This window comes from Pan paniscus, chromosome 11, assembly GCF_029289425.2.
Source record: "Pan paniscus chromosome 11, NHGRI_mPanPan1-v2.0_pri, whole genome shotgun sequence".
In the NCBI taxonomy this organism is placed as follows: Eukaryota; Metazoa; Chordata; class Mammalia; order Primates; family Hominidae; genus Pan; species Pan paniscus.
Window position 1 is genome coordinate 15,770,691 of NC_073260.2, and position 22,420 is coordinate 15,793,110.

Sequence of the window (22,420 nt, forward strand, 5' to 3'; positions counted from 1 at the left end):
TTTTGTGGGGAAAGAGTAAACATGACAACAGATGGAACAAATAGAAAAGTTAGCAAGATGATAGATTTATTCAACTATGTTGGTTTTTACATTAAACATACATTGTCTAGACACTCCAATTTACGGAGGTTATTATATAAAAAAGCAAGACCCAATTGTATAATTTCTGTAAGAATTCTACTTTAAATATGAAGAGTCAAATAGATGAAAAGTAAAAGGATAAAAAAGATATACCAGCCAAATGCTGATCAAAAGAGAGTTGGGCAGAGAAACAAATCATCCTTATACAAGTATACCAAATAATATTTGTAAATACTGTCCTGTCCAGAAGGGGCTTAATCGCTCCTTGCCCCTACTTGGGTGTGGGCTAGAATGTATTTATTCCTAAAAAACTGTGTGTGTAAAGAGAAAAAGAGTAACTTTAGTGGAGAAACTGGCAGACACTACCTTAACCAAACGATCAATTTTAACATCACCAGTGATGTCATGTGGATATCATATAACCACTGATGTGATATAATGAGGATATTTCACTTCTGTGGTATTCTTTCCAAAAATCCACTCTAATCATGCAGAGACTTCTGAGAAATTCAAATTTGGGAACATTCTGCAACAGGGGTCTCCAACCCCTGGGCTGTGGATTGGTGCCAGTTCATGGCCTGTTCAGAACCCAGCCATACAGTAGGAGGTGAGCAGCGAGTGAGCATGACCACCTGAGCACTCTACCTCCTGTCAGATCAGCAGCGGCATTGGATTCTCAAAGGACCGTGAACCCTGTTGTGAACTTTGTATGCAAGGGATGTAGGTTGTGTGCTCCTTATGAGAATCTAATGCCTGATGATCTGAGGTGGAAGAGTTTCATCCCAAAACCATCCTCCCTTGCACCTCTCCACCACCCCCAGCAGTCCATGAAAAGATTGTCTTCCATGAAACTGGTCCCTGGTGCCAAAAAGGTTGTGGGACTGCTGTTCTACAAAATATCTTACCAGCATTTCTCACAACTGTCAAGGTCATAACAAAGGAAAGACAAACTGTTCTAAACCAGAGGAGACTAAGGAGACGTGACAACTAAATGCAATGTGGGATCCTGGATTGGATCTTGGGATAGAAAAATGGCATGAATGGAAAACTGATGAAATCACAATAAAGTCTGGAGTTTAGTTAATACTAATGTGCTATTGTTAGTTTCTTAGTTTTGACAAATGTGTGGTGGTAATCTAAGATATGCAAGCTTGTCCAACCCACCCCACTTTGTTGTTGTGGCTGTTCTGTTTTGTTTTAGGCTTTTAGCAGCCCAAAGCCATAGCTTTTAGTTTCTCTCTCTAGTGATAAGTGGAAAAGAGGGATGAGGAAGAGGCCTTGCCGGCCCAACCAGAAACAAACTAAGAACCCATGACTGCATTCTCTCCCTTCAACACCCCTGTTTAGGGGAAACTGAAACTGGGTAAGGAGAATATGGGTCCTCTTTGTACTATCTTTGTAACTTTTCTGTAAATCTAAAAATATTTCAAAATGAAAGTTCATTTTAGAAAAAGAAGGGAGTATTATGAATAACTTTATGTCTACAATTTTGACAAATTAGGTAAAATGAACAAATTCCTTGAATTACAGAAAGTGACTCAAGAAGAAATAGAAAAATGGCACTATTTCTATTAAAGAATTAAATCTGTAAAACTTTCCCACAAAGAAAACCCTAGGCCCAGAAAGCCTCCCTGGTGAATTCTATCATATATTTAAGAAGAACTAATACAATCTTATCACCAACTTTTTCAAAAAACAGAAGTAAAAGGAAGATGTCTCATCTTATTTTATGAGGTCAGCTTTACCCCAACTTGAAAACCAGATAAATAATTTACAAAAAAAAGGAAACTACAGACCAATATAGATGCAAAAATCTTTAACAATATATTATCAAATTGAATCCAGCAATATATAAAAAAGGATAATAACCTTTTTAAAAGATGTGAATACAGGTTGGCTAAATATTTGAAAAACCATGTAATCTATTATATCAGTAAACTGAAAAGGAAAATAATAACAAGATATATGAAAAAAAATTTTAGGAAAAGTTCGGCAGTATTCATGATAAGAACTCCTAGAAAATGAAGTATTCTCACTGTGATAGAGAGCATCTAGAAAAGACCTACAGCTCACATCATACTTAATGGGGAAAGACTGATTTCTTTCCCCCTGAGAATGAAAAAAAGGTATCTGCTCTTCTTATTTCTATTCAACATTGTACTGGAGGTTCCCACCAGTTCACTAAGACAGGGAAAAGAGGTAAAGCCTTAATGATTAGAAAGAAGTGAAATTCTCTTTATTCAGACAACTTGATCGCGTATATGGAAAATTCTAAGGAGTCTCATAAATGAATTTAGCAAGGGTGCAGGATAAAGTCAGTATACAAAAATCAAATGTATTTCTATATACTAGTAACAAGCAATTGAAAATGAGATTTTTTAAAGTACCATTTAAAATAGCATACAAAACACAAAATACTTAGGAATAAATTTAAGAAAATATGTTGAAAATTTGTATCCTGAAAGCTATGAAACATTTCTGAAAAAAAATTTAAAAGACCTAAATAAATGGAGAGCTATTCCATGTTTTGGATTGGAAGACTCAATATTTTTTTACTCAATATTTTTAAGATGTTAATTTTCCCTAAATTGATCTATAGATTCAATATAATCCCAACCCAAATTCCAGATGGCTTTCTTTTTGGTAAACTTCACAAGCTGATTCTAAAATGTATATGAATATGCAAGAGATCTAGAATAGCCAAAACAATGTTGAAAGAGAAGAACAAAGTTGTAGGACTTATATTACCTGTTTGCAAGACTCACTATAAAGTTACAGTAATCAAGACAGTGTAGAAAGACATATAAATCAATAGAACCAAATTAAGAGTCCAGAATTAGACCTACACATAAGTGGTCAATTGATTTTTCAACAAATATGCCAAAGTAATTCAAAAGGGAAAGAAGAGGGATCTTTTTTTCCAACAAATGTGCTGGAACAACTGGATATCTATATGGAAAAAAAAGAAGCCTTGACTTTTACCTCATGCAAATATTAGCTCAAAATAGATTATAGACCTAAAAATAGAAGCAAAAACAATCAAATGACTAGAAAAAAAATATGAGAGGGAATCCTCATGAATTGGGGGTAGGCAAAAATTTCTTAGGACATAAAAAGCACACATCATAAATAAAAAAGTGATAAATTGGACGTCATGAAAGGTAAAAACTTATGCTCCCCAAAAGCATCATTTAAAAAATGAAGAGGCAAGCCACAGACAAAATGAGATAAAATATTCTTAACACTTATACCTAAAAAAGGACTTTTATCCAAAATATATTTAAAAATTCCGAAACTCAATAGCAAGAAGATAGCTCAATTAAAATGGGTAAAATATTTGAAGAAACACATCACAAAAAGATATTAAAATAGCCAATACGCACATGAAAAGATACTCCGCATCGTTAGTCATGAGGGTACAAATTAATGTCACAACAAGGTTCTACTGCATACCCACTGGTACAGCTAAAATAAAAAGGCTGAATTTCTTATAGATGTATATTTTAAACATATGTTTACTGTATGACCAGGCGATCCCACACCTAGGTATTTGCCCAAGAAAAGGAAAATGTATGTATGTGTATGTTTTTAGCAACCCAAACCAGAAACAATACAGACGTCCCCCAACTGGTTAATATAAAAACAATCAGTGGTATACCCATAAAATAGAAGGCTACTCCAAAATCAGGAAGAAGAAACTAACCACTGATCTGTTCCACAAAATGGATGAATCTCAAATACATTAGAAGTGACAGAATCCATTTATTTTATATTCTGGAACAGGCAAAACTATAAAGCTAGAAACAGCTGAGTGGTTGCCAGGACTAAAAGTGGAACAAGGGAAATTTGGGGGATGATGGATCGTCTGTATCTTGATTGTGGTGATAGATATATGACTGCATGTATCTTTCAAAATTCTTAGAACTATTCACTAAAGATGGTGAATCTTAAGGTATGTAAATCCTACCTCAATAAACCTGACTTTAAAATTATTTAAACACTGGCAACACCAAGTATTGTCAAAGATGTGGAAGCATTTATGTGGAGCTTTCATCACGGCTGATGGGAGTATAATACGGTACAACCACTTTGGAAAACAGTTTGTCAATATCTCATGAAGTTAAACTTACGCCTACCACACAACCCAACAATCCCACACCTGGCTATTCACCCAAGAGAAATGAAACTATATCCAAACAGGCTTGTACATGAATGTTTATGGCAGCTGTATTCATAGAGAACAATAACTGAAAGTAACCGAAATGTCTATCAAGTGGTAGATGGATAAATAAACAATGTATTATATCCCTTATGTTTATGTATTTACTCAGTATTCTGTAGTAACAAACGTTTGATTCACCAAGCAACATGAATGAATCTTAATTCACACTGAGCAAAAGAAACCAGACACACAGCACTGTAGGATTTCATGTATGTAAAAACAGAAGAGAAAAAGCTAGTCTATAGTGGCTGAAAGCAGATCAGTGGTTGCCTTGGGCTGGGATGGAGGAGGCAGGGCCTGACTGCCAAGGGGCACCAACCAACCTTTTGTGGTGAAGGAACTGTTCTGTTTCTTGATTGTGGAGGTGGTTACACACGTGTAGACATTGGTCAAAACTCACTGGACTGTGCTTTTTAAGTGTATGCATTCTATTATATATCAGTTATGACTTAGTTAATTTTTAAAAGTAGAAGCCTTGGAAATTAATTTTAAAGGTGGAGTTCCAATATTAAGTAGCTTTCAGAACAACTCTGCTGATTTTTAGATGATTTATGTACATGAGCAAAGGGTTACTTTGGAGGCAGGATGGCTTGGCTTTGTGCTAGATGCCTAGACAATTTAGTCTCAAATGTATAATCTTGTCTGAGTTAGCTTTTTTTTACCCTAAAAAAAAAAAATGAGGTTGGCAAGGTTAATGCCTTATACCTTGCTATGTTCCATGAAAGTTGCCAAAGTAGTGTTTTCACTGACAATATTGCATTGTTCCCTAGCTATGGATTTTGGAGGAAAAATATGGCAAGAATACTCCTTCTTTTAGATCTAAAGGCCTGTTTACCGGCTTCATGTTTATCTCAAGCCCTGGCCTTCTCCACGCCATATTTCTTCAAAGGCCCAGAACTCTCAGACTCTCGAGATACTCTACAGGGCTTGTAGGAACTGGTGTGTGATCTTTCCCTGTGAGTTAACAATGCATTTGAATCCAGAAGCGAGGGACTAGGCCTTTTTATGGACTTGATACTTCTACCCTGTTAATGCATTTTTGTTAGTATTTTCTGATAGAGTGTTTATTCATTCAGCAGGCATTTCCTGAGCACCTACTATGTGCTAGGCTTTATATTGGGTATAATGAGTATGGAGGTGATTAAGACATAACCTTTATTCTCAGTGAGGTCCCAGGCTGGTTAGTAGAAAAGCTAATGCAGGCTGGACTGCCAGTCTTGCCCCCACTTCTCCAGTCCCCATCCATCCTCCAGGCTATAAACAAAGGCGTATTACAGAACATGGAGACCACTCCCCAACTGAAAACCTTTAGTGGCGCCTCATTTTTCTCTTGGTGAAATTCAGGCTCCATAATATGGGCCTTTGTAATCCACTTTCTGCCCATCTCTCCTACCTCATCTCTTGCCATTGCTCTTCTACCCATTTATACTTTTTACTGACAGCTTTGCTTCCATACACAGGAGATTCTGGATGTTTCTAGTTCAGAGTCTTCCAGATGGGCAGATCTATAGCCACTTCAGGTGTGGAGATTATTTGTTCATTATTCATTTAGCCAAAGTTTTTTGGGTGTATGCTCAGTGTATTGAGCCATGGGGACATGGAAACACTTGAGAAACAGTCATCCTTCCTGGAAAGGAGTGATGAGCACACTGGGGGATGAGAATTGAATGCATGGAGGTTGGAGGTGTGAACCAGGAATTAACAGTTTATTACGGCTAGAACATAGGGTGTGTGGTTGGGAGGGACAGAAGATGAGACCCAAATAGACAGGAGGGACCAGATTGGGAATGGTCACAAAAACAAGTTTGGACTTCAAGTTTGGGGCAGTGGGGCATCTACTAAGGTGATTAAGCCAGGGAATGATGTGATAAAATTCATGCTACCAGGAGTCCCAGACTAAGGGTCGAGTGTTGGATCCCACCTCTTGCTGCTTTGCTGGTTGCTAGAATCTGACCAAAGCTTTCCCCCACCCCACGTCTACTGATATTGGACTTGGGGTCAGGGGACAGTGTGCTAGAGAGAATTCTTAGTATCACCTGTGACCAGCATCCAGTCATTCATCCCTTGTGCTTTTCAGGAGTTGTTTGTCCATCCCTGTTCTGTCTTGGGCCACTTGGCGACACTGTCCATGCTGTGACTTGTAAATTTCATTCATTCAGGAAGGGAGCATCGTGATCCAGTGAGCCTTGCCCTAAGCGTGTGTGTATGATTTGTCAACGATCGAGGATTTTATGGGAGTTTATGGGACTTCATTAAAGATGCTGGAGCAGGAGCACTGTGGGACATCAGAAGAGACCTCAGCAATAAACCACAATTCCAAGCTTTGGAATGCAGTAAATGTTTAAGAGACTTCCTTCCTTTCATTACTGAATTTTACTTTACTTTCATACCAGTAAAGAGTTGTGTTTTATTGGTTGAAATTTCTTGATTCTGTTTTTCCCAGGTCTGTTTAAAAGCTACATTTTATCTTTGAGGATGTTTGGCTCGTGGTGGAGGAAGTGCTGCCAGCGAATTCAATTAACTGGCAGAGCTCACAGATATTGTACACGGATTTCTTTTTTTCTTCTTTTTCACAACTGCTACATAAACACAGCTGGGTTTAATATTTGTCGTAACAAAGATTTAACTTGAATCATTTTACCCCGGGTAATTAATGCTTGGAATCTTGGCTACTTTTTCGTTCGTTTGTAATCCTCTGCATTTCTTTACTCTAGCTATCTAGATAATGAAGTGTGCTCCTCTAGGTCTTTGCCCTGCCTTAAAACTGCTTAATATTTGGCCGTTCCCACTAGAGAGCAGATGCTTTTCTTTGCAAGAATTGAATTTCTGTCAGCTCTTTTATGCATCATGTGTTTGGAACTGTAAGTGGATCAAGTTGTTCATCACAGCGGGGACACTGTGAAACACATCTATTATACACACTTCCCACCCCCCTTCCTGTTTTGTTTTTTTTTTTCCTCCCCTGAGGAGGTGGAGATGCCCGGATCCCCTTGGGAGATATCTCGCTCTGTGTGGATGTATCCATGTGATCCACCATGAATCCGGCCTGGCCACATCCCTAAGCAGGGAAATCTATATCCATTCAGCCCAGGATTGTGGCTGAGACAAACCCCACTTTTATCTTTGTAAACACCAAGCTCTTCATTAACTCCCAAATACACACCAAGTTTGGGTCACTAAATAAATCCACTAGGCTCAGCATAATGAGTGACATTTCAGTAATTGATGCCCTAGAATATGTTAATTGTGAACCCATGATTCTTTTCGATGCTAAAATAAAGGCTTGGGTAGTTTTGGCTTTGGAGTTGAGCTAGCGCAGAAGAATAGTCACCATCGATTAGGCCCCTACTGTGTGCCAGGCACTGTACTAGGGGATTTGAAAATCTTGACATTTAATCTACATAAGAATCCTGCAAAAAAAAGAAGGGGAGGGTACTTTATCCCCTTTTTATAGATGAAGAAAAGGGGCCAAGTAACTTGCCTAGAGGCATCCAGATAATAGCCAGGAGGAAAACCAGAATTTGAACTCAGGTCTGTCTGAGCCCAGAGTAAATCCATATACTGTAAAGTGTGGTCCCCTCATGCCTAGAGTTCACTAGAATATATTCATCCATTGATCAATCAAGACATTGATTTATTATACATGTTTATGACATGCTGCCATTGCTCCATCTGAGTTGTCTCATTCCATGTCAGGTCTGAAGTTTGGTTGGCATTTGTGAACACCTTTGTACTCATCTAAATCTGAACTCCTGGTGGTGACTGGAATAGTTTTAGTTTTGCTTTTCTCTCAAAGCTCAGTGCAAATACAACCCAAGTGCCCCAAGCAACCTACTGTTTTCTTAGAGTTTTGTGAATTTCAATTTCTAGCTGTGAACTGATGGTTAAAATTGCTAAACCTCTATGGTTTAGTTTGTTAACACGGCTTTAGGGAAGCAGGCATCTTGGGGGCATTCCTGCTGTGATATGCTCATCTTTTGGGCCTCAGATAGTGGCTCTGAGGGCAGAAGTGCATTTTGGTTCATTTTTAATATATGTCATTCAATTTGCCAGAGTCATTGTGAGACATTCACATGTCTGACTGAGATACTGCTGATCTGTAGAATTAATTATAGTTAAATGGAAAGGTGGCTTTTGCTCATGAAGAAAGTCGTTAGTCTCTTGATAAACATTTTTAATTATGATTAACTTTAGTCTTCCTCCAAATACTTTCCATTAGAAAAGGCATTAATGTTCTGGTTCATTAGAAATAGAGCAATCCTTTTATTTTTGGTTTGCAGTCCATTTTGTTCTTGAAAGATATTGGTCCACTTTTTTAAAAAAAAAATTGGTGGATGTTGTGTTGTAAAAAACATATAAGTTTCCTTTTGCAAGTGCATATCAGTTTTTTCAAAGGTAACTTACACTTTAATTTTGTGTGTTGTGTTTGCAAGAGAATGCTTCTTGGTTTATTCATGTTGACAACTGAAAGCCTTAGACCTAATTAAAAGAATTTCCATGAGCACCTTTACTGAACCATTTCATTACGCGGCACTGCACAGATTGCATTGTGAAACATGGTGATAGTTTAAATCTGACCTTTAAACCTGAACTGCCAGAAGTATGGGGAGAAAACCCTTCTTTGAAAACACTCCCCGGATAAATATATGTGTGTGTATGTGTATGCATACATGCATGCACATATTTGGTTAGAAGCAATCTTTTTATGGAATGACCACCTAATAATATAAATACACATTTACTTTGAGCTCAGATCTTGTAGTCTCCTGTAGCTTGGGTAGGATTTTCTAGCTACATTAATTGTGTGTGTGTGTGTGTGTGTGTGTGTGTGTGTGTGTAGTGTGTTAAAGCTAAATTGTTGTATAAGGAAAACAAAGATAATTTCACTTACTCTGGGCCAACAAAAAAAAGTATTTGGAGGAAGGTAAGGTTTACAAATAGAAAAACACAAAAGTCTTCACTACTGTGTGTTTCAGTTTCAAATGGTGAGATACTCAGATTAATCTCATGGGGAGAGGGCAGGAGTGTATATGTGTGGGCAAGACTCCTCCTGAGCTTTATTTGGCAGATAGTGGAAACAGGCCTTTTTTGGTTTTGTTTTAAAATTGCACTTTTTTACTCCAAGGATGTCATTCTAAGGATTTGATAGCTTATTCATGGGATGCTCAGCAGAGCCACTATAGCACATAACGAAGTAGCCATTCACATAATGATAATTGATGCTTTTGTCTGACAAAAAGCTGCCTGGAATTCTAACTCTTGCCACTAACTTTCTGAGGTATACACAGCCCACAAGTTGTCAGGGGAGAGGGAGGGAGCAGAGACCCGGGCTCGTAGGGTCATAGCCAGCTCCAGCATGGAACTCCACATAAATAGCACAGCCCTCACTCCCCCATGGAGAACCAGGATCTTTGAGGGGAAAATGGGATGCAGAAGAAGCAATTAAAGCCATCTGAGGTCAAGGTACAACCATGTTCTCAAGAAAGAAGCAGAAAAGCAAGGAATGAGAGGAAACAATAATGGAGATATATTAAATCAGGGAAAAAATAAACCAGTGTCATGGACATATCTAATTTGGTGGTCTAAGAAACCCTGGCAGCAGTGAGAATCAATGGACTAGCACAGACTCTGGAGTAAGACAGACTTGGACTTGACTTTGGCTTCCACCCTTGCCTTACTGTCAGTGTGACGTGGAACTGGGTCTCACTTTCCTCATCTGTGTAGTGGGGATAGCTGTGCCTACCTAGGCCATTTGTTCTGAAATTTTAATACAATACTGGATATGAAAATACTTGTCATTGTCATTTGGGAACTAGTAGGGTGCTTGATAAATACTGGTTTCTGTTCCTTTCTCCTGATAAATTTCTTGTTCTTACAGAAACTATTCCTGGGAAAGAGACTAGGGTGTTATTGCTTTGACATATTAAGACTTTTTGTTTTGAATTTGAGGCAAGAACTAAGGAAGGCATAGGTAGATATGCTTATGTAATGGAAGTGACAATTTGCCATTTCTCATTGCCAGTGTGAAAGTGGCAGAGGGAGCCAATGTTTTTGTGCCCCTGAGGATGGGAAAACAAGTCACTAATCCTTTCTCGCCTCTCCAGACGCACACATTCCCTATGGGATTTTAGAAAAAAGCCTTGATGCCTACTTTATCCAGGTAAGGAAGAATTAATCAACTTGCCTTAGTCCTTAAAGAGGGGAGGAAAATGTGACTCTGTTGCCCCTCCACACCTGCTGCTGTGTGTCTAATTTGTAATAATAATAATAAAAAATCTTTCAACTCCAACTGTGACACCCAGCAGTTAATGCAACTCCCAGGAAAGAGAAGCGGTACCTGCACAGACTAACTTGAGCCGGGCTTTTAGAACTGTACCTCTCAATGAGGTGCGCCAGCACTGAGGGTGGACATGGTTCCTGCCTTCCTAGACTGGTCAGTCTAATAGAAGAGACAGACATTAGGCCGGGTGCGGTGGCTCACGCCTGTAATCCCAGCACTTTGGGAGGCCAATGGGGGTGGATCACTTCAGGTCAGGAGTTTGAGACCAGCCTGGCCAACATGGTGAAACTCCATCTCCACTAAAAATACAAAAATTAGCTGGGCGTGGTGGCACATGCCTGTAATCCCAGCTACTCGGGAGGCTGAGGCAGGAGAATTGCTTGAACCCAGGAAGCGGAGGTTGCAGTGAGCCAAGATGGTGCCACTGCACTCCAGCCTGGGCAACAGAGTAAGTGAGACTCCATCTGAAAAAAAAAAAAAAAAAAAGAAGGGACAGACATTAATTGGATTCTTGCAGAATGCATCATTATACATTGTTGTGTGTCCCTAAACGAAAGACACAGTGAGAATGTATAATAGGGGAACCTTCGTCTAGCCTCAGCAGTTCAACTGAGGAAGTGATATTTGAACTGAGACCTGAAGGATGAATAGTAGTCAACCTAGGGCCCTGTGTTGTCCAGTATGGTAGCCACTATTCACATATGGCTATTTAAATTTAAATGGATTGAAATGAAATAGAATAAAAGTTTCAGCTTCTCAGTCACACCAGCCACATTTCAAGTGCTCAGTAGTAGCTAGCATATTGGATGGCATTGGATAGAAGATAGATTATTTCCATCACTGCAGAAAGTTCTGTTGGACAATGCAGAATTCTAGGCAGGGGGGCAATGGTGGGTGAGAGCACTCCACACCGGAAATAACCTATGCAAAGGTCCTGGGGTAAGGGGGAGGCCAGTGGGACTGGAGCCCAGCGTGGGTGGCTAAAGCCACAAAGGAGGACGCAAGAGCCTCTCATCTCAGAGACTGGCCAAATCAAACGGGGCTTGCAGGCCAGGCTAGGGCTTTAGTCTTTTTCTCCAGAGCAGTGGAGAAGAGCTGAGAAATCTTAAGGTGCCAGCATTGATGGAAAGAGATAGATAGGATTGTCTTAGAGGTGAACACTCAATAGTCTGCCATCCACTCCCAGGCCCCAGAAGTTGCAACCAAGTGATAAAGGAAAAACACTCTACTTGTTGAGCACTAATGTGTATTAAAAGGGTATTTTCATTCTCCTGGGGAGAAAGACATGTAAACTGCTGGTATATAAAGGGCTAAAGAATAGGATGATGGTTTATACAACATGAGAACCCCTTCTGAAGTAGCAGTAAGCTAACTTGTAGCCGATTTGTAGGGGCTAAACTGGAAGTCCTTGGGAGACAGGCCCTCCCTCCTCTGCAGTTCCGTTTCCAGCACATCTCCAGCATGGGACCTGCAAAGATTAGGAATCAAGAAAGGAATAGGCCATCATGCCCTGAGAAAGAGCTATTTGTTCTGACAGAAAGTTGGAGGCTTGTATTTTTTAATAAAAAGTTTGTTAGAGAATACGATAAAGAATATCCCAGGTTTGCGAATGGGTTTTGAGGCCTTTGAAATCAAGTAGAAGACAAAGGTGCAAATGGAGCTTGAGCCAAGCCCATAACAGGCCTTAAATATTGTGCTAAGGAATTTAGACTTTATTATATTCACAGTAGGGAGCCACTAAAAATTTTAGAGGGAATGACGTGATATAACCTCTTGTTTTAGGAAGGTAATTCAGTGCAAAGGATGAATTAGACTAGGAAGAGAATAGAGGAAGAGATACGAGCTCAAAGACTGTTGTAATAGTACTGGTAAAAGATGAATCTAAACTAAAAAAAGCCAGGCACTCTACTACATCCATTCTTCATTTTATATCCATTATATTTTACTCCTCACAATGTATACATGTTGTACATACTTCATTTTACAGCCAAAGAACTAAAGCTCAGAAAGGTTAAGAAAGTAGGGAAGCCAGGTCCAGTGAAGCCAATCTTAGACCTAGGCTTCTGTGATTCAAACTCTATGCTTTACTGCCTGAGGAGTGCAGTGGGGACAGAGGAGTAGATGAAGCCAGGGGACCTGAGAGGTTGAGAACAGTGACCAGTGAAAGGAGGAACAGGGGTACACGGTCGGGTGAAGGCGGGGCCGGGGCAATACTGTGTGTTACTGGATGTGGTAAGTTTGTGGTTGTATAAGACCAGTCTCCTTGTTCCCTCTGACTCATTCAGCATGCAGATAGATGTTCATTTCTCCTGCCATTGTGGTTGTGTCTTAGCAATGGCATTCTACAGAAGAGGAATGAATATCACTTTCTCTTCCCATCCTTTCCAACAGAGACCAGTTTCTTCTAATGATCCGTCACTAAAGAATGTGATCCTAGACTTTCCTCCAAGCAGAGAGGCTCAGCCACTGAAAATGCCTTTCACAATGTCAAGCACTTGCTCATTCGTTCTTTCATTTGGCAGAAAGTACTGCATGAGTACACTGAGTCAAGAACTGTGCTGGCTGCTGGCCCTGCGGGGAACTCAGTCCATCAGGAAAGGAGGTAGAAACTGCAGCTCACCATGGAACCACCTGCCCAGTCCAAGGAGGCCCAGACTTAGTGGTCAGGGCAGGCTTCACAGATGGGGGGACATCTGGATTCCCTCTTTCCCTTAACCCAAGGCAATGGGTAATTTGACTATTAAAGAAAAATACCTCATTTTAATTCTTTATTATAAAAGTAACATATGCTTTTTTATAAAGGATAATCAAAACAATCAAGTGTGTAAAATAGAAAGTGAAAGCATCCTTGCATGGTTAAAGTTTGGTAATGTAGCATTTTAGATTTTTACTGCATATATATTTATATATAATTTTTAAATGGTTCATGCTGTACATGTTACTCTGCAACCTGCATGTTTTTCCTCACTCGACAGTATTTGACAGACATCTTTTTGTGTCAGTTCATAGAGTACCGCCATGTCCTTTTTAGCAGCTATGTGATATTTCCTGGTGAGGATGCGGGATAATGTATTTCAGAGGCCCCCATTGATGGAGACTTGGATGGTCTCTCAGAGGTTGAATAGATGTTCACAAGCAGGACAGGAAGGGACAAGAGACAGCCAGGACTGAGCTACTGACATGGAAATGGGCTGAAGAGTAGCCTGTGCTTCTGGACATCCAAGTTTAACATTAAGTGGGGCAGGTGGAAGTGAGGCTGATGGAGGACAGCCTGCACAGTCTGCTCGTGGAAGTTTGGATGTTTTTCTGAAGGTGATGATGGTGAAGGGCGGGGGCACCGAAGGGTTTTGATGGAGGATCAAAGTGATTGGATTTGGATTTTTCCAAGATTACTAGGACAGATATGGGTGAATGGCATTGAGGAGAAACTGAAGGCAGAAGAAGGCCCACTGAGGAAACTGCTCCACTAGTCTGGGCCAGAGAGGGTGATGGAGCTGAATTTGCAGGGCCAATGTCATGGGCACTGAGAGGAGAGGATGGATTCAGGGCATATCTGGGTTGGTGTTGAGGAGATGTGGAGAATGTTTGTGGGAAGGAGGGAGAAGTAGGGAATCTGACATCTGACGCCTGGCCCAGGAGACTGGCCGGATGGTGCTGCGGTAACCAAGATGGCACACAGAGGGGAAAGGGCGCCTTAGACAGAAGCTGGCAAGTTCAGTTTTGCCCCCTCTTTCCTATGCCTTGTCTTCCTCCTATAACACCCGATTAAGGGAGGAAGCCATCCTCACCAGCACTTACAACACACCCAAATTACCCCCGATGAATCCCGATGTTAATGATTTGACCAGCACCCCTCGGGGTACTGAGGGCAAGTTCAGCTTTAGATATATGACTCTGTGTTGTTTAAACCTGAAATTGTCTTCCCTCACTTTTATTTAAAGGACAAATGCTACTCCCCAGCGATCAGATGCACAGATACTTGCAGTTTCAAAGTTTGAGGTGCTGGCAGGTCAAGACAAAAGCTTCTCCATGTTTCAGGGTGACAAGAGGTCTTCAGAAGTCCTGGCCTAAGTGGTCACAGGGGCATCAAGAGCCCAGGACCACTTGGCTAGTTTCAGACCAGCTGGGGCAGGCAGGAAGGAACACACTCGTATTTGCTCAGTTACAATCAACGACTCCTTCTTTGTGTAAAATGGTAATGAGGCCATTAGGAGAGGCTCACCTGAAGTGCAGCGTTGTGAATCCAAGGTAATTAAACACCTCCCGAATGAAAGAGAAAGGCCAGGGAAGGTTAAGTGAGGAATAATCTGCGGCACAGGTGGCCCAAGGCCCTTGAGGAGCCAGAAGGAGAGCGACAGTGGCTTGCACCATTTCAAAGGATGGAAATGTCACTGTAGTCCCTGGGAGGGGCAGGATTTTTATTTTTATTTTGGGGGCAGGGACAGGGAGTGGGTAGTATTTTTAGCATGTTAATAGAGCATGCTGCTTTTTCATACTTCTCTTTGTAGGTGGAAGTCCATGGCAGAGTCAGCCTGGGTGCTGAGTGGCCTACATTGCTCCTCAGGGGCTCTCATCACTGTGGGGCTGGGGCTCATGTGTCCTTGATAAGGGGAGGTCATAATAAACCAGTTATAGATACCCAGATGTTGAGATAGACTTCAAACTGCTTCCAAAGAAATTGTTTTCTATGGTCCCCTCTTGGAGTAGAGGTGGGATAACTACCTCCTCGGTGTATGTTCCCAGGGCTTTTTACTTTTCCTTTTTTTTTTTTTTTTGAGACAGGGTCTCACTCTGTCACCCAGGCTGGAGTGCCACGGTCCAATCATAGCTCATTGCAACCTCAAACTCCTGGGCTCAAGCAGTCCTCCCACCTCAGCCTTCTAAGTAGCTGAGACTACAGGTAGGTGCCACCATGGCTGGCTAAATCTTTTTATATTTTTTATAGAGATGGGATCTCACTGTGTTGCCCAGGCTGGTTTTGAACTCCTGGCCTCAAACGATCCTCCTGCCTCAGCTTCCCAAAGCGCTGGGCACGTCCCCATGGCTTCTAACTTATCAGAGGAGGGTATCAGTCCCATCTTCACTCAGTTTAGTGTCCAAACATGAGGCACACCCTTTATCAACAGCAAAGGATTTCCTGTACACAGTTCACATTTATGAATGGCTTCCTAGGCACTGAGCACTGTGCTTGGTGACTTCATGTATCCTTCCAGCTTGTCTTCATTGCATAAGGTCTGGCAGAGGATTTTTGCTTTTCAGATTGTCACCTCAAAATTTCCGTTGTCTCCACACAAAAGCTTGCACATGAATCTTCGTAGCAGCATTATTCATAACAGCCAAGAAGTAGAAACAGCCCAAATGTCCATCTGCAGATGAACAGATTGATAAAATGTGGTCTATCCATACAGTGGAATATTATTTAGCCATAAAAAGTATGAAGTCTTGACACATGCTACAACATGGACGAACCTTGTTCATAAAAGCACTGTGCTAAGGGAAATCTGATGGCAAAAGACTACCTATTGTTAATTCCATTTATATGAAATGTCCAGAGTAGGCCAACCTGTAGAGACAGAAGGAAGGTGAGTGGTTGCTTGGGTCTGGTGTGGGGGTAAAATTGGTAGGTAATGGGGAGTGACAGCTAATGAGTATGAGGTTTCTTTCGGGGGTAATAAAAATGTTCTGGAGTTAGTAGTGATGGTTGTACAGTCTTGTGACTACACTAAAAACCACCGAACTGTGTACTTTAAATGAATGAATTTTATATGTGAAATATGTCTCAATAAGCTATTAAAAGTTTTTCTTATCAGAAGCTTGGGAACAAGACATAATGTGCGTGGATCATTTCTAAAGTATGATCTAGTCCTTCCCAGGTCGGATTTTTTTCCCCAGACTTCTCAGCAAGTGATTCTTAATATTTCTAGGGTCACAGGCACCTTTAGGAATCTGAGGAAAGCTGTGGATCCTGCGCCCAGAAAAATAATCTTCACTCATTCATACTAAAAATCTGTAAAGGATTCGTGGACCACCTAAATCTAATTTTCTATTTTATCCTAAGTTTTGTCTTTAAATGATGTCATACCAGTAGCTGGTCTCTTACAGAATTAGTTTCTGTGAAACGTGCTCTTGATATGTTACCTGCATGCTTAAAACCAATCATTAGTTTTCTGTTTCTCTCTCAAGATGAAGGAAAAAAATCCCTTCAGGCCCCTGCCTTTCTCTCCAGCCTCATTTCAAGCCATATTCCCCTCATTTTCGCCACCGAAGCCAGGGTTCTTTCTGTTCCCTGAACTCTTCTTCGCTGCAGGGCCTTTGCACACCACTCCCCGTACTTAGCACGTGGTGCTCACCCCTCTTTGCTGAGTTAACCACCCTCACCCATCCTTCAGATCTTAGTGCAAGCTTGTTGCCCTCCAGGAAGCCTTCCTTGACCTTCTTGACAAGCTCTGTTACAGGCTCGTCACAGTAGCAATGGCACATGCATTCCTGTTTTTCTCACTAGAATGTCAGCTGAATGAGGGCAAGACCCATGTGTGGTTTCATTGTATCCCTTGCATTCTCAACACCTAACATAGTCCTCGGTACATAGGAAATAATAAATATTTGCTGAGTGAATGGATAACTCAAGGTCACCACGTCGCACAATTCCTCTTATGGGGAACGCAGCATGAAAGGTGTGCTCTGAAGCGTGGCATCTTGAGATGAATGAAGGGCATGTTAGAAATAGTCCAGGAAGCTTGATGTTGAGGGCAACAGCCACCATGTCACACAGTCTTTCCTACATTGTTTTTTATGTCTCACTTTTCAGGAAAATCTTTATTCCATTTGGCCAACGGGTTTGTTTGTAGTACGTGGACCTGTGGAGTCTCACAACCTTCATCTTTCCCTCCTTGCTTTGACTACTAGGAGGCTTTTAAGTCAAATTTAAGCTCATTTCTAGCCACCATGTAAGACCTGGTGGCTTACATTTATATACCAAATGTATTACGTGCTTCTTTGCCCATTACCATCACTTCCAAGTTTTTTGTTTTAACCTCTTGAGTACATGTCTATTAGTATAAGCTGCCACACTTCCTTTAGAGTATGATGTGTGAGAAATATAAATAAGCCTTTATTCTAACATTTCTAAGTAGCTTTAAGAGGGGATAGAATGGGAACTGAAAGTCTGAGTTTGGGCCCAGACTACAAGACTTTGATTGGAATGTGGCCATGTCTTGAGTTTGTTGCTAGGTATGTAGCCTAACCTCCCTGAGGCTGTTTTACCCTTGTAAGATGGGAACATTAATCCCTTCCTCACCGGATTGTTAAAATAACTAAATTGTAAAATGTATGCAAAAGTGCTTACCTGGCATGGAGTAAGTCATTAAAAATTGTTTTTGTTTTTATTAGACATGTTCTAATAGGAATAACACTCATTTAAATTTCAAAAACATGCCCTAATTCTGAACACTTTTTTTTTTTTTTGAGACTGAGTCTCTCTCTGTCGCCCAGGCTGGAGTGCAATGGCGCAATCTCGGCTCACTGTAGCCTCTGCCTCCCGGGTTCCAGTGATTCTCGTGCCTCAGCTTCCCAAGTAGCTGGGACTACAGGTGTGTGCCACTGCACCCAGCCTGAACACGTTTTTGTCCTCCCAGTAACTGAGGTATCAAATGGATCCTGCCATCCGTAGGATCTTCCAGGGCTCCATATGTAGTGGGCTTAGTCAGCCACCCTACTTTGACCCTGTCCTCAACCTGTGTTTTCCTTCTCTCCATCACCAGATCTCTTCCCTGAAGAACAGGCTGAAAAAGGTCTCCACAACCACTGGGGATGGTGTGGCCAGAGCGTTCCTCAAGGCCCAGGCCGCTTTCTTCGGTAGCTACCGAAACGCTCTGAAAATCGAGCCGGTGAGTAGCCTTGGCATGTCACAGAGCCTGTGTTTGGTCAGGGCTGAGAAGCATACCTCAGGGGCCACAAGAAATGCCATGATTCTTCTGGTTTCCAGATTCATCTAGAAGAGCTTGTGTGTGTTTGTGGTGGGGGACAGTGTACTCCCCTTGCCATACCTCTCAACACAAGGAGGCTGTGCTATCATGTGTGAGGCCCTCACTGCTCTGGGGGCTGTTATGCCCTGTGCGCCACCCTAGACAGTAAGCCCCAACCGCGTGTCAGATGCAGCGCCAGGCCCCTCACACTCACCTGCTCTCCCTGGGGCTTCACAGTGCACCTGTGCAGTAGCGGTGATCAGCTCCACTTTACAAATGAGGAAACCAAGACTCAGGGAAGAGAAACAACTTAGCCCGGAAAAGCCAGATGGCCCCGGAGCCCCTGCTTTCCCACTGGGCCTCGCCACCCCTGTTCTTTCACGGGACCGCTCCTCCATGCTTGAGAAAGCAGAGCCTCCTGGGTCTCACGCCTCATGGCTCCTGAGAGTGGTTTTGGTGTAAGTGACCACAATGAAGACCGGGAAGTGACCTTGCCCACCTCTGGCCCTTCCCCCTTTCTGGGCCTCGTTGACTTATCTATGTCCCCTGCCTGCCTCAGGAAGTGACTCGTGATTGCAAGGATGTGAAGACAGCAGGTCTTCTCTGAAACCAAGGGCAGTAGCAGTCCTCTTAGCTTCAGAGAGAAGTTCTTCTTTGCTGTTTCTCTCCTCGGCCTACTCTTGGCTTTCTGGTTGAGGAGAATGCAGGAACTGGCCTAGGGACCTGGGTCACCCTGCAGAGGGGAGAATGTTGGAGGGAAACCTTGCTGACAGGCCTGTTCTCCCAGGAGCACAGGGCTGCTTTCGTCTTGAACGGGTGAGTGACGCTGTCACACCCAGCCTAGTCGGAGTCAGAATCAGAGTTGGGTGTAAGGGACCAGCACTAGCTTCACTGCCTATAGGCCAGGGCTGTTTGTTTCTATTTTTACTTTAACCTATAGCATTTAATTAGATCAAATCACAAAAGATGAGGGGATGTGAGACAATGCATTCTTTATAGAAATTCTGATTGTGAGCAGGGGTCACGCTTCCTTGTAAGCCGCAATTATACATTGGTAAGTATCTTTACTGCTCTGACTCCGTCGTGTATTCAAGTAAAACACAAAGAGTAACAGCAAACACCTTGTTTCCCCATCACCCAGGACCTGCTCTCTGTGAAGTGGCCGGGGCAGTGGGTGCTCAGGGAGCAGCGTCCTAACCCCACCCTCCTACTCCTTTTTATCCATCTAGCACTTAGGCCTTACTCTCTAGGCTGCCTGAGCTTTGGGCAGTGCCATCGTCACTGTGTGCTCACATAGCAGAAGGGATACACTCTCTTTTTGCTTCCTGAGACATATTTCCCTTAGGTTTCTCGAAAGCCCTTCAGCTTAAAGCCAGTTCTTGATAGTGTCCTGCTAGTCTCAAAGTGACATGGCTCTGATTACTTGTCACGATCTTGGGTCCAGCCAAACCAATCAGGTTCAAAGCAGTGACAGCTGGCACAATTCAAGGAAAATACAGTTGTCTTCCCCCCTTTAAAATGGGAATGAATAGGACAACTGGCCCAATCCTTTGCTTGGGTTGCTGGGAATGGACAGACTTGAAGTATTTTCACTCTTGCAGTGATCTCATTGTTGGCCTGTGTGCATCTGGAATCCAAAGGCAGCTGAAGTTCGGGGCATATTGCTGCTGCAGGATCTGGGCACAGGCTCCTCCATGGGAGGAGTTTATCGTTGTACTTGCACAAGGTGCTGGAAGTCACTGGATTTAAGGACAGAAGCCCTGGAGTTTCAAGCCTGGCTCTGCACTTCTTAGCTGTCTAAAAGTTGAGCAAGCCATTTAATCCATTTAAACTTCAGTTTCTTCATCTGTGAAATGAGGATAAGCCTGCCTGTCCTTCCTGAGGATCAATTGAGCCATAACACATTTCATCAGGAAGGTGAAACTTGGACTGGGTCTGATGAGTAAGGTTTGGGAAAAGAAAGAAGGGAGCATCCCTTCCTAGAGTGAGGGTGGAGGTAACTGAGGAAGCAAAGGCTTGGAGACAGGGCCCCTCATAGCCAGTGAGTGCGCCATTTTCTTTGGAGCAATTGGGTGGTGAAATGGGGCTGCAGGAGAGGATAGAGCCAAATTTGGCAGAGCCTTGGATGCTACGCTAAGAGAGTGAACTTTACCCTGTGAGGAGTGTAAGTTTTTGAGCAGAAATGTGACATGACTGAAGTTGCCTTTGAGCAGTAGTACAGTGATGGACTAAAAGGAGAGCTGGAGGCAGAGAAACCAGTTAGAGGAGTGTTATGGGAACTCAGAAGAGAGCCCCGGGTGGCTCCACCAGGAACAGGGACCATGAAGGAGGAAGTAGCAAGACTCCGCAATAGATCAAATATGGGAGATGAACAGCAAGAAGTGTCAAAATGTCTCCCAAGATTTGGAGCCTAGGAGAGGATGAAGACACCCCTAGTTGCAAAAGGGAATGCTTAATGCCAAGGTGTTCACAGTAGCAGCATTTCTAATGGTAAAACACTGGAGAGTATCCATGTTAGGTAACTGGTGAAATAAATTAAAGTCTGTCTTATGATAGTTTTAATGGCTATGTAATATTCTATCAGCTTAGAGATAACATGATGGATTTAGATGGAGACATGGCACTTGTCCTTGAATGTAAGATGCTGTTCAGTCATAAGATGTACTATTAGTTTATGTACCATTAAGAAAGGGAAAAGAGTGGTGCCAGTTATAATCGAAGGATGCCACCAATTATAAGACACATCCAGATTTCAGAAATGTTACAATGGGAAGTAATTTTCATCTTAGAATCAATGAAATATGGCAGACCTGTCAGCCTTTCACTCCCGTTCATCTGAACCACAATGGCTTTCTTCCGTAAGGTGGAGAAGGAAACCAGAAGGCCTGGAATTTTCCAACCAAGCTTCAAGCCGTGGTCATCACCATGTCACCTAGATGGTTTTTAAACTATAGATTTAATTTTGGCAAATTCTCCTCTTCTAAAATATGATGTAACAACATTCCCCATGTAAGATTGCTTGGGGCAGCCAGGCATGATGGCACATTTAAGACCAGCCTGGGCAACATAGAGAGACCCCATCTCTACAAAAAATAAATTAGCTAGATGTAGTATCACATGCCTGTGGTCCCAGCTACTTGGGAGGCTGACAGGAGGACCACTTCAGCCCAGGAGTTTGAGGCTGCAGTAGGCCAAGATGGTGCCACTGCATTCCAGCCTGGGCAACAGGGTGAGACCCTGTCTTTTAAAAATGTTGAGCGGATTAGTTTAAAATAATGACTGCAAAGTACATATGAGCCCAAGAAATAGGGAGGAGGCGTTGGCTGCATCGGGGGGAGGATGGTGCCTTGAGTGAGCCTGCCAGGGTGCAGACAACACAGTGCTGAGGCCCTCCCAAAGGCCACTTGTCTTTTTGTTGTTTCTCTGGTTATAAAAATAGCACCTGCTCTTCATTGGCTCACGCCTATAATCCCAACACTTTGGGGAGCCGAGAGAGGTGGATCACAAGGTCAAGAGATTGAGACCATCCTGGCCAACGTGGTGACATCCTGTCTCTACTAAAAATACAAAAATTAGTTGGGCGTGGTGGCGCACACCTGTAGTCCCAGCTACTCAGGAGGCTGAGGCAGGAGAATCACTTGAACCCAGGAAGCAGAGGTTGCAGTGAGCCAAGATTGTGCCACTGTACTCCAGCCTGGTGACAGAGCGAGACTAACTCTTAAAAAAAAAAAAAAAAGGTTTGAAGTAACAGGACTAGAAATGAGAAAGCACCACCCATAATCCTATGGTCGCGAGGTGAGATACAGTGGTGGCAGGTTTCCATCCAGCTTCTAGGATTTTTCGTTTCTTTTGTTTTTACATTTTTGGGTTTTG

The 22,420-nt window shown here is 42.2% G+C and overlaps 1 protein-coding gene across 10 annotated transcripts in view; it reads left to right on the top strand.

Annotated features, from left to right (window-relative positions):
• Nucleotides 1-22,420, top strand: part of DENND1A (DENN domain containing 1A) — a 542,810-nt gene that overhangs the window by 347,900 nt on the left and 172,490 nt on the right. For all 10 annotated transcript variants that reach the window (XM_063594216.1, XM_057298645.2, XM_063594214.1 and 7 more), the window contains one exon: nucleotides 18,344-18,469. In XM_063594216.1, the coding sequence (XP_063450286.1) occupies nucleotides 18,344-18,469 (126 nt within the window). The remainder of the gene's footprint in view (nucleotides 1-18,343; nucleotides 18,470-22,420) is intronic.